The sequence below is a fragment of the Phaethon lepturus genome, unplaced genomic scaffold (assembly GCF_000687285.1).
Source record: "Phaethon lepturus isolate BGI_N335 unplaced genomic scaffold, ASM68728v1 scaffold20985, whole genome shotgun sequence".
NCBI classification, from domain to species: domain Eukaryota; kingdom Metazoa; phylum Chordata; class Aves; order Phaethontiformes; family Phaethontidae; genus Phaethon; species Phaethon lepturus.
This window is the reverse complement of record NW_010540427.1, coordinates 2524-15332: the sequence shown is the minus strand read 5'-3', so window position 1 is coordinate 15332 and position 12809 is coordinate 2524. Positions and strand designations below refer to the sequence as shown.

At 41.3% G+C, this 12809-nt stretch overlaps 1 protein-coding gene across 1 annotated transcript in view; it reads right to left on the bottom strand.

The window, feature by feature from the left end:
- E2F7 (E2F transcription factor 7) overlaps nt 1-12212 on the bottom strand; it is a 14415-nt gene extending 2203 nt beyond the window's left edge. The window contains exons 1-9 of the mRNA XM_010287438.1: nt 11961-12212; nt 9798-9966; nt 7052-7336; nt 6246-6404; nt 5046-5183; nt 4019-4213; nt 3290-3374; nt 2166-2685; nt 1047-1317 (exon numbers count right to left, since the gene is read on the bottom strand). Of these exons, the coding sequence (XP_010285740.1) occupies nt 1047-1317; nt 2166-2685; nt 3290-3374; nt 4019-4213; nt 5046-5183; nt 6246-6404; nt 7052-7336; nt 9798-9966; nt 11961-12212 (2074 nt within the window). The remainder of the gene's footprint in view (nt 1-1046; nt 1318-2165; nt 2686-3289; nt 3375-4018; nt 4214-5045; nt 5184-6245; nt 6405-7051; nt 7337-9797; nt 9967-11960) is intronic.
- Between the last annotated feature and the right edge of the window lie 597 nt (nt 12213-12809).

Sequence of the window (12809 nt, the reverse complement as noted above, 5' to 3'; positions counted from 1 at the left end):
TCCCTACCTGCTTCCACCTCCCCCGCTACTGCCTGTTCACTATATCTACATCCATTTACTTTGTTCATGCTAAGTACAAACCACACACCTTGCTGTTTTGTGCTTCTAACTTCAGTTACGAGCAATATCTTGGCTAAACTTTTTTTCAGTAACAGGAATTACATCCTCTGCTATATGAAAACATACACACTGCTTTTAATGAGCCAAAAAACCCCAAAGATCAACAAATGGAAAACACCCACAAAGACATACCTCAAAGACACTCATTTTCCTGAGAACAGCTGAAATACTGTTTTAAAACAGAAGCTGCTCCGTTTCCCATTTTGTCTGACCTTCCAAAACACCTGGCTCAACATTTTCAAACTGAGCATCTCCATCCTATAAGTGAAATCCCATAGACTCCACTCTGTGCCACAAGTGAATAAAATACTAAAGTAGTACTCATGGAAACCTGCCACACGTTCCTACAAAACACTTCTCTACTCCACAAAAACACAGGCATGAAAAATGGTGGACACAAAATCCTCCTGTGGCACTTTTAGCTACTTCCTCCCCATCCCTATTGTGTCCTACGAGCAGGCCTGGCTACACTCCCAGTGCCTCAGTTTTTGTGGGATTATCCTGATGATGCACATGACAAAACAGTACAAAGTTTATAGATGACTAAATTCATCACTGAGGGGAATGCTGTTGCATTATTCTGGCTGCCTTACTGCCAAACCTAGGCTTCCAGCTCCCCCAAGTTCTGAATACTGGATAGGTGTCTCTTTTGCTGCACATAATTCAAGTATACAAACCCCACATTATTAATCTCTATTAAAGTTTAGGTACCTCAAAAAAATGCCCATATTTTCAGAGAAGCAACAGGTCATTTGGAGTTGAGAGAGTTTAGAGCTATTAAAATACTACAGAAAACTGCTGATAGTTTTTGTGCCAAATACAGACTTATTCACCTATCTGTAGGTCTCTATTTTATCAGCTCAGTGAACAGATGCAGAAGTTTGAGGGTTTTTTAGAGTGCTTCTAGATCTCATGATTGTCCTTACCAGCAGTAGGCTGAACATAAAGGTACTGTGGTAGGAAAGGTTGATTGCCATTTTCTTTACAGATGTGGTTTTTTCCTAGAGAGGGTTCACCAGGGTCTTTATTCTGAGACCGTTTTTCTTGCTCCTGAGAATCTAAAGGCTTAGTAGACTCCTCGTCTGCAGCCTGTGGAGCAACGGGACTTGTGAGGTCAAGATGAAAATTTTCTAGATGTACAGCAGATGTACAGCCACTTCCTGGGGTAGATTCTGCCTTGGGTGACTCAAAAGGCTTCTAAACAAAAACAAAAGAGGAAATGACGAGTCCAAATTGAAATAACACAGTACAATGTCTCTCATCCACTTTCCTCAGTTACAGAGTAAAACGTGCACCTATGCAAAGGGGCAGCACAAAACTCATTAGCATGTCACCAACTTAAAAATTTTGTTTGAGGGTTTGAAGAGCAATATTAGTGATGCCTAAGCCCTGTGCTGTAGTTCACTTTCAGTACTTGGAGACACTAGATAAAAACTTGGGGATCCATTTCTCTTTATGGATAAGCAAATGGCTTATATTCAAACATTGATATGACCTTGAGCTTGACCCCCATTTTCAGTACTTAAGAGAACTGTGAGATAGATGCACTTCACCTTCCCCATCATCTCTTCTCTCATCAGCCTGCTAATGGGCAACACTGAGCGTGAGAGAGAGGAACTCAGGCTGGAGAGTAGGGGGGAAATACAAATCACATTTGCGGTAGCTCAGTGGAGTAAGCAATGCTACTGCTGTCTGGAAAAGCCCAAGCTAACAGGGGAAGATGAAGAGTAATAGTAATACTGATTTCTTCCCATTTGGCAGACTCTTTTGATGAAGACAATGATCAAGACACTGATTGCAAAGAACAGCTGACCATCACTTCACTATGCAAAGCAATCACGGTCCATTCACCCCTGGTAGTGTCAAAACGTCTCCCAGTTAATGCTTGCCTGGCACAGCATCCTTACAGTTTTAACATGTGGGAGGCAGCATCTGTATCTATCGCAAGAGTGGTGCAGTGAATTTTCACTTCTGAAAACAGTCTTGAGCAAAAGTCTTTCCTTGCTAACAGGAAGCCTAAGTGATAATGAAATTCAATTCTTTACCTTGGGTACTACAAGTGAGAGGGGCACATCACTCTGTTCCATGGTTTGCTTTTTAGCAGCTGGCTCTTCATCATCTACAGGTGTGGAGGGCGATGCATACTTGTGGGAGCTGCGTTTCTGGCAGGCAGCTGGAGGTACAGCGGCCTGAGCTTCTGCACTCCTGTTTCCTGTGTCTCCTGTGGTGGGCATGTTCTCCCTCAAGTTATTTTCCTGAAGACTGCCACACAACATAAAAAGGGATGAAGATGGAAAGCACAGGAAGGGTTGGTTGGGGAGCAGAGCAGGTTTTCCATTTTCTGTTTTGGAGGCTGCTGGCGTGGAAGGATGTAGAGCTTGGCTGCTGACCCCATTTGGCAGCGAGAGCCTTGGCACATCTGCCTGAACCACAGGGAAAACTGGCTGAGGCAAAGGGTTAACACAAAAATCGGAGTCACCAGTAACCGGGAGAAGGGAGAGAGGTGAGGTTACGCTTGCGCTCCTTACTGAATTTAATATCGTTTCTGCGGCACAAGCTTTATTCCTAAAAAAAAAAGTAATGAAAAGAGGAAAAATATTTAGTCCAAAATTAAACCTCTATTTTATCCTTAAAAGCAAACAGGTATATTGCTGGACATGAATGTGGAAAAATCCCCCCTCCCAACCCACTACTTTTACAGTTTACAAGGAGGGTCACTTTTTATTATTTCTAATCTCACAAAAGCAGACTTATCAGGTTTTTGGCAGAACAATAATGCTTTTGCTTGCACTTGACTAGAGTCAATCATTCACAAATGAATTCAAATTAGGATAGGTGTAGAGATGCACTGATATGACAAAGAGGCTCTTCCACAGAATCATTATTTGCTCAGCCTACCTAGACCACAGGCCAAGGGAGGCAGGGTTGACCTATATAAACACTCATGAGATGAAGAACTACTGAAGCTAAAGGACAACAGGGATACAAGTAGGTGGGTATAAAATTGGCATGAAAAAAAAAAAAGCAAGCCACACTGAGATCTGTCAGCATCAGAATAGTAATAATGAGACTCTCTCGCAATTTTCTATCTCAGTCCCATCAATGGAATCTAGCCTTGAACTAAACATGACTATTACAAAGCTGAAACCGGACAGGAGTTAAGACCTACCTAGTATCCTCCTCTATTTTCTGCCTGCAGACAGCTGCTAGATTTATCATTTTGGAGCAATATTCATCTGAATTCACAATACAGGCTGAAAGAACAAAGGAGCATTCAGTTAATAACAGGTAGGTTTACCAAGCATATTTTCATACTGGACATATAAAATAATTGGTATAATTTTTCTATTCTGGCACATTTTTATAACATCCACTAATCACCTAGAGCCAGAACCTGCAAGACACTCAGAACTTTCAGTCCCACCAGAGAGGTGGTCAACATCATCATTTCCTCCAAGAGCGAACTGTGAGAAGCCCTGTAATTGCTTTATCTTTTTTAACAGCTATCTGTTAGATTGTTACAGTAAATTCCATTATATTAGGAACCATAAAATAAAGCAAGCTTTTGTGGCTAAAGAGTCTTTCTTTGTCTATACCAAATTTTAACAGAAGGAAATGTAGTATAGTTGCAGTTAGTGGAGAACAGAAACATTCACCAGAAAACAAACTCCAGATTCAAGGCAGTATGGCCCATATTCACCTCATCTCACTTTAGGCATTTGATTGGAAGGCCCAAAATAGAAGTCTCATCACATGGATGGTAGAAATATAGGCACTTCCCAAAGGTAATTCACATATTTCATTAGGCTGATTCACCCAATCAAGTGCCTTAAATTGGTGGGCCCACATTTGGGCAGATCCAGCGGGATGCAAAAGAACATGCTTCATTAGTAGTTACCTTGCCTCTCTTGATGTGGGCTGTTGGGCTCAGAACTGACCTTCCTTCTGGTCACTTCACACGGCTGTGCGCAGTTAAATGAAGCGTGACGTGTAAACCTTTGCTTTCCAGTAGCACAGATCTGAATCGGGGCACAGGTTCCTCTCTGTGTCCCGGGAAGAGGATCAGATGTTGGGCTATGCCCTCTTGGCTCACCTGTAGGAACATAATTTTGTACAACAGTCCTACAGGGAATGCAGCTTATCATTTAGTCTTCTGTCAAGTTACTGAACTTGTCCGTAAGAGAAGAGGTAGCCTCTATACCATCCCAAACCTGACAACACTGAAGCAGACCTAGGCTCGGTAAGCACCGATAGACAAGATAAGGGCTTCTCTCCTTTACATTCCATGGCAGCTGCACCAGCAGCTACATTCTAGTGTGCACACCCAGGAGGAGAAAGGGTACTAAGATGACATTAACACTATCCTTCACTTTTGCTTGGTCCTAGTACTGGCCTGACCCAAATACATGAGCAAAGGGCTTTCCTTTGCTCTGGCTTCTAGCCAAGAATCTGCAGCTTACAGAGATGCTCTGGCCCACTGCCTCCTTCTTTGCAGACAAACAGTTTGTACAAGGGGACATGTGCAAGAAACAGCCCTGCTCTACCTTGGTAAGCCCCCTTACAAAGATAATCATTCACTGTCTAGTTATGACAGAATTACTGAGATTTTGCAACCCAGAAAAGCTGTGGACCCAGATTTGGAGATGTAGGCATTACCTGCCATTGCTCTACAGTTCATACAGATATTCATACAGCTAAGTAAGTGGGTATGAAAATACCAGCAAGACACAACATCCTTCAACTTCAACACAGTTCCCACCTTGAGCGTAAAGTCTAACAGCGCGAATGTTGAGCTGGCCAGCAGTTAATAATCAATGGTGGACAACGAATGCTGAGCCATTCTTTACACATGGAAAACAACCTTTTACCACTTGGGAAGGGATTGTCAAAACAAAAAGAAAAGACATGGGAGCTACACAAGTTACCGGTCTTTCCAGGGAATTCCACAGGCCCAATCCACTTGAAGGCTGGTTTGCGTCCTCGTTCCTCTGTGACATGAACTTTCTTGATCAAGCCTAGGCTGGTGAGAACATTGGCAATATCATATAGTCTTCGTACCTTTGCTAACAAGAAAGGGCAGAAATAGTCAAGACGGTCACATTTACAATGCATACAGTACATATTTACATGGCAATTTCATTCCAGAATATCACCACAGCTTTCATAGATGAGGTGGGCAAAATCAAATTGGGATGGACTTAGCCACCTCCTATGAAGCCTGCCATGCCAGCTCCCACCTGCATGTCACTGCTTCTTCATATCTTAACTGCTCAGGTTTAAGCTCACATACCTCATTTTGATGGAAACAATTAGGGAGTGATTACATCACCAGCTTGCCCAGAAAAGGCAGCTACCTCCACATGGGGTAAAGACAAGCACTTTGGGGCAAGAGGCACATAAGTGCACAGCTGATCACAAGAGGGCAAGTATTTATCATCTTAAAAATGTAACACTCTTAGAAAAATCTCTGTGACTCCAATAAATAACATGTTTGAGTTGAATATGATACCCACAGGTTGTACAGCTAAACTCCTCACAACCCTCCCAGTATTTGGTGTAGAATTTTAAGACTGAAGTGCAAGTACTTTATTTTAAAAGTACTTTAAAGAACTAAAGTAAGTCTTTATTTTAAAAGAATTATTTACTAATGCTGGCTTTTTCCATGTTGTCCAAGGTATCTCAGTACTAAACCCCACTAACTGAAAAGCAAGCTGTGTCATACAGCTGTGAAAGATTTCTGGGGTGAAAAGGAGAAGTAACACATTTCTGTAGAGAAGAAAATGGGTTCTAATAAATTAAACATGTTTCATTTCACTAAGTTCTGAAATGTCATTCAGAATGGTACAGGAAACAGGGCTAAAGTATGCAAAAAAATTCAAACAAACAAACAAAAAAGATTTTTCTTCATTCTGAAACTAAAACTTGGAGATGATTGTCAAATTGGCTCCTCCCCACCCCAAGCTCTGTTTTCACAAACTGGCACCTGCAATTAAAAAAAACACAAACCATATTTCAGCAAAAGATTCCTGACCTGCTCTTGCCGTTACCTACTGGTGTCAGTCCAAACATACCCCTGTTTTCTTTACTCACTGAATGATTGATTCATGTCTCAACAGCCAGCTTACTTTTAAATTTGCTGTGGTCCACTGTATCCTGGGTTTCTTCTATCAGTATCTTTGCTGCAATGTCCAGAGTGACTATCTTGGTCTTGGAGACAAGGAACAGCATGACAAACTTTTGGCTCATAATCCGCAACGACTTGTCCTTTCTGCTGTTTGCAGATGCTGTGTTACAAATAATACCCAAGCCTCTTAGCATACGTCATCCATCACAGCCAGAAAACCAGCAAGCAGGTTTCTCACACGCAAAAGGGGTAAAGTATTTCTTTGTTGGGAAGCAGAAATCATTTGAAAGGCAGCAAGTAACTGAGCAATGCAGACAGAAGTCTCTCTTCCAAAGGCAATACAAATTAAAGCTTGCAGAAATAGCTTTTAAAGGCAGATTCCAGAGCTGATTCTATGTTACGTTACACAGTTTTGCGGCACTGTTATCTTGTGACTCCAACAGACTTTGTAACTTAAACACTAGGTATTATATGGGCAGCATGCAACAGTGGACAAATGGAAGATGGCACCTTCTGCTTGGATAAAGCATTTACTGTCAGGTACAGGTGGGGAAAGAACCAGAATCTTTGGCAGACGTTTCTGCCAGTCTGGAGGATAGAGGGAAAATACATCCTGAGACCCATGCTAAAAGAATGGATAAAATGGATAAAAGGAAGAATTGTCACCTTTGCAGTGAATTTGGCACAATTTTGCAGAGTATTTTTTTATTATTTAATTTAAAAGCAAAGCAAGGGAAAAAGTCACATAATAAACTGGAGAAAGAGACTTGTGTCTGTGTATCACATCACACACATGAGTTATCTTACCAGAGGTGCAATCTGGTTCTGAAAAGTCCAGTAATGATCTGTCTTGAGAATCTGGAATAGTTTCCTTTTTCCGTTCTCCAAATTTGTACTCCAAGTCCTGCTCCTTGTGCTGGAAGAAGGTCATTAGCTCTCCATACTGCAGCTCTCCTGCTTCCTGAAGTGTTTTCAGAGTCTGACTTAGGTTGTGCCGGCCATGCCAACAGTACTGGTTCTTGGCCACACGGCTAACCAAGTGTAATGACTCCAGGACGTTCACTATATCATAAATACGTCTCCGCTCAACTCCTGTTTTAAGAGGGGGGGGGGAAATAAAAAAGACATAGGTGCTCATCTAACTTTAATATGCTCTTCAGCAGAAGCAGAACAGAGGACAGGCTGTTCTCTTAATACTGAGTGTTCACAACACATTTTTTCACTGTTCACCTGGACACATTACATTAGATCCATCCAAATTTGCACACTTAAGAGCTGACTTATGTATGGCCAGCCCCATAGTATTAAGCCCTTTGTTAACTGCCGGCTGAGGCATGGCTTCAGCTTGAAGAATCTACACTGTGTTTAGAAGAACTTATTGCAGTCTGCCCCATCCCACTCACTCAGACCTATCCAGACTGCCCTGAGGTTTTCAGAGCACTTTGGCCCTTCTTGTCAGAGAGCTTCAGAGCTCAGACACAGACCTGTACACAGGCATGTGTGTAACAGAGGGCAGGAAAGGGTCTGAGCCTAGCACTGACAGAGGGGAGATATAAAAGCCCACTCCTTCGGGATGCAGTGGGGGTGTGGTCCTCCACTTGCATTTCCAATGGCACAATTACTTGCTAAGCACATACCAAGCAAAGGAGCGTTGAAGGCTTCACAAATTGCAAACCAGTGGAGAATGAGGCCCACTGTTTCCAAATGCAGCAGAAAGAAGTCCTCGGTGCTGGCTGGGTCTGCAGCAATGGGAAATCTCTGAAATATGTCCAACTTGGGTTCATCCTGACTGACGTGAGCAAGGTTGGGGACTGAATATAAACAGGCAGGTGGCTCTGCTCACTATCCCGAGTACTCATGTCGAGCGCTGTTTGAAGCATGGCTGTCACATATAACACAGTGCACTATATGCTGGTGGCAGCCTCTTCACCAGAAATCCCGTAACGGTTAACATCAGCTGAGCAGAACAAGTGCTAGCCAAGGGGAAAGGTTTTGAAAGACTTCCCAGTGGAAGGCAAGGCCTTGATACATCTGTTTACCCATCTGGAGAATATGGATAACACTTACCAGCCTCAAATGGGTTATTAAAATAAACAACTCATGAGTATTTCCAAGTGTGTGGAGATCTGGAGTGAAACATACTCCAGAAAAACAAGAGTGCTACACATATCCTGGTGTCTGTCATGCACCAGCAGCATAGCCCCCTTTGTGGTCTTTCCATAGGTCTTCAGCAAACAAAGCAATGTACATTTATAGCAAAAGCTGTATTGCAACCATCATTTGTTACACAGGGAGAAGCAACAGCAGCGGTGAATAATTTTGTGGTCCCTGAAGAAAGTGGATATAGGCAAGCAAGGAAGTGAAAACCAAAGGGAGAAGAACAAACACACCCCCTTCTGGGAGGTAAAATCCCCAGCAGTAAGTTTTAAAACCAAGTTTCTAGTATTTAGGAAAGCAAGGTAATTCCACTCCCAACACAGAGCAAAGCACTACTCATGTTCAGCTGTACAAGGTTGGAGTACGAGCATCTCATGCAAACACAGAAAGGAGTAACTGCAAAATCTCAAAGACCAATTCATTTAAAAAGTAATTTATTTAATTAATTACTTCATCTGAATTCTCTCCTATTTCCATTTCCCATTACCAAGGCAAATAAATGAGCATTTCTAGTAGTTTCTTAGCAGAGTCACACAGGACATCATTCTTCCGTTCCCTTTCTTCCCATAACAGACTCATTTCATTTTTGCTAGCTCTTTTCTGTTAAATACCTGAGTCCTAAATGTAGATAAAATATTTATTTAAAGTCCAATTTTGTAAAGCCCTTCCTAGCTAAGAGACAACCTCTCCAAGGACCTGTATCTTTTTGTTATTGGTGTAACCTGGCTGAGTCCTCTCTCCTGAATTTTATTACTTCTTTCAGATATTTCATTAATCTTTTAACTAAGACCAAACCTAACAGCAGACCCAGCAAATAGGCTACTAGATACCTTCTCTCCACTTCAATACATTTTCTCATTCTACTCCTGCAGGTCTCCTGGTAACTTCCCCTCAGAAGACGATATTTAAAGCTAAGATAACCTTGATGAACCATGACATCTTGAAAGGTATAATGTAAGGCATGTTACTGAAGTCAGGCAGTAAACCAGTGATTTCGTACACCTACTAGTTTGCCATTGTTTCCCCAAATGTTCCATTTTGACAAAATCTGCTGTTTACAAGTCCTCCTTCAGAGAGTTTGTAACTCATAACTCCTTCAGTGTTCAGCAAATTGAAAATTTAGGAAAGCAACAGAGTTGGTAAACAGCTGGAGGATAGAGCTGTCTAGTAAAAAGTACTGTCAGAAAGCAGATTTCAAAATGGTAGTGTTATCAAGCAGTAAAGACACTTAGGAATGATAGGCATTTTCAACTGTTGGTTAGTATGATTAGAAGACCATCCAGACCCAGGGAAAGGCAGACCTTGAATGTACTCTGTAAGAAGGATGATCTTTTGAAGGCCCTCCTGCTGGACTTCCCCAGGTGACCAGTTACCCCATTTTTGCAGGTATACATACCAAGAACTGAAGCCACTTCATCCAAAGAAATAGTAGTTTTTTCTGTTGACAATGGGTAACTTGGATAGCGAGCTAGAAACTTTTGGCACAAAAGTCCTAAGCTTTTCTGTTTTCTGCTGGGCCTCTGCTTTTCAAATTCATCAATCGTGCTGTCGTCTACCATATCATACTGTTAAAAAATAAACATTAACCCTTTAGTGCAGAGCTTTAGAAGCAAGGCATAGGCAAGCGAGGTTCATATTTCAGAAGTTAGCAATACTTATGCTCGGACTTTCTAATAAGGAAAAAAACACCGATTCCTTGCAAGCACAGAGCACTTGAGTGACACACTTTTGCTTGCAAACTCTTTTTAATTTATCACACAAGATGTCTACAGAAAAATTCCTATCTGCAAGATTATAAAATAATAGTTATGCATAGGAAAGAAAACAGTAAGACCAAACACCCAAGACTAGCAGATGCTAAAATCCTGTTTGGAAGAAATATTTCTTTTTGAGAGGAGGAATATTCCCTAAAACACCTCTGGATCTAATGAACCAGATGACGTACAAGCCATCAAAGAGTTCCTGCAAAACCTCTTTCAAGAGATTTTATTGCCCTTTACCATGCCTCTACAACCTTAAGAAACCGGGTGTTGGGGAGGGGTCATGATGCTAAGAGACTATAAAAAGCACCACCTCGTCTCTGAACCTTAAGCTAACAACTTGGCTGAGTTTAAGTGATCTCTGTAGGATGGCCTGAATATGGTCTTTCTGTCCCTACAAGGTGAAAAAAACCCCAACAAAACCGTGATGGCAAGAATGTATGAAGACGTATGTTTATTTATTACAAAATGAGAATGATAGAGGATTTTTCTGCACTGGTAACTTTGGGGTTTTGCTTCTGTGTCAAAAAAAGGAAAAAAAAATTATCTCACCCTCTGGCAAAGAAATGCTGCGATTAGTGGCAGCTGTTGCAACCCACATTTCCTTGCTTATGAGGTCTTAATTGTCCTTTGCTAGTTGTGACTAAGTGACCTTGTGGCAGGCTGTTGCTGTGATTGAATTCTTTGAGTTTTATATGGTATGGAAATAACAGTATTCTTACAGTAACACTTTTAGATATTTTGTAAGTTAACTTGCTGCGTGGAGAAAATTATTAAGTATAAGCTTTATTAACTAGAAAATATTAGAACTTTTTATAGTAGCCACCCCCAAAATGCTATATGATCTTAGCAGGCTTGGAGTAGTAAAAAAACAACCTTTAACATCGACTATCTTTTACTTACTGGAAGCTATGCCAGCAATTGTCTTTGGAGAACTGTTTGTTTCTTTATGACTAACTAAACTGGACAATTCTCCAGACTGTCACTGTAGAGGCTGCAAAATCTACACTTGTAAAGTGATCTATACCTATGAAATGATGCTTCTCAGTAGGAGGACCTCAGAACTATCTTCCTGTCACTGAAATCACCAAAGAAGGGTATTCTACAAGAAATAATCCAGGAAAAGGAGAGCAGTGGTTGGAACAACAAAAAAGGCTGAAGGAAGAAAACTGTAATGATGCTTATTACAACCTGATATAATCATCTCAATGGATGGACTTCCTAAAGTAAGACAGGGATCAGCCCACATTACCCGAGTCTTGACAAGTAAAAATCTTCTGAACACTTGACCATGCCATCTGACTACTAGTTTGGGGGCTGAGATGGAAAGTGGGAGAAAGATTTTAACTGACCACTCTGTGGGCCTGTTGTGGACAAGGTGCAAGATTTCAAAAGTATGTTGAAAAATATGCCCTCACTGTTGTCGAATTGCTTTTGAAAATGCTGCCTGTCTATTTAAAATGATCTGGCAATCTTCTTTCTAATGCAGTTCAGAACATAGTGCCAGAAGTACTTATGTTGGGTAAAATGACACATTAAGCTCTACTTCCTTCACTGTCCTTTTAAGTAATATTCAGGCTCTTGAGAGGTCTCAGGTCAGTTGCTAGTAAGACAGTTACTTTTAGTCTTTGACAGTCCTACTGCTCAGCCAATGTTGCATAGCAACTGTCCTTGGACATGTTTTACAATCCTGCAGTTTTTCATAGGGAGCAAAGGACCAGTTGCAAGAAAACAGAGGCACAACTTAAGGAAGGTCTGAGTCCTAACTGAACATAAGTTAATCATGTTCTGAGTCTCACCTGTAATGAATCAGGTGTGTCACTCTGCTCACTGTTTTCTATAGGTCTGAAGAGCTCTTTCTTCTTTTCCCTGTCCCTCATGTCAGGGCTAGCAGCACTAACAAGCATCTTCAGGTTAGCAGTGGGGGTCCAGGGATCAGGCTGAGGTCTGTCAACGAGCTTAACAGGTGTAATTGGATTTCTTTCTGGAGTGCAGCCTTTTTGCTTTGATAAATCAACTGGTTCATTCTTAATGGGAGTCTTTGGGGCCATCCTGGATCGATCAAATATGTTTTCCTATTAAAAACAAAGTTCTTGAGACACAACAGGAAAGAAAACAGTCCAACAATCAATGTAATTGTTCTTAAGGTAATTGTAGTGACTCATGCCTTTGCACTCATAGCTATATTTAGCACAGTTCTGCCTTTATTGGAAGAGGTAAAATATTGTACATGCTACTGTACTAGAGGCAGTGTATATGAGATACTGCCCTGAATTACAGAACCTGAGGTCAACCAGTCAAACTTGTGGCCTATCAGGCTTTTCAATGCTGACTGTTATTACAAGACAGCATTGCCCATGAACAAAAATCACCAAACTGGATCAAAACTGAAATAATGCATTGGTCACATGACATTTAGCAAGAAAACACATTGCTCTGCTTGAAAGGTCTCCAATGAAAAGCCATACTGGGGATGCAGCTTAGACTATCATAAAATGTCAAACTAAAGTGGATGTAACTTCATGTGCAAGTGAAACAAGTTTTGCACCTGTACTATCTGCTGCTCAAAACAGAGAAAATCTCCGTTACTATTCCTTGACTACAGCTAAGAGCTGCTAGAAGAAAAAGTCTAACGCATCAGCTGATTT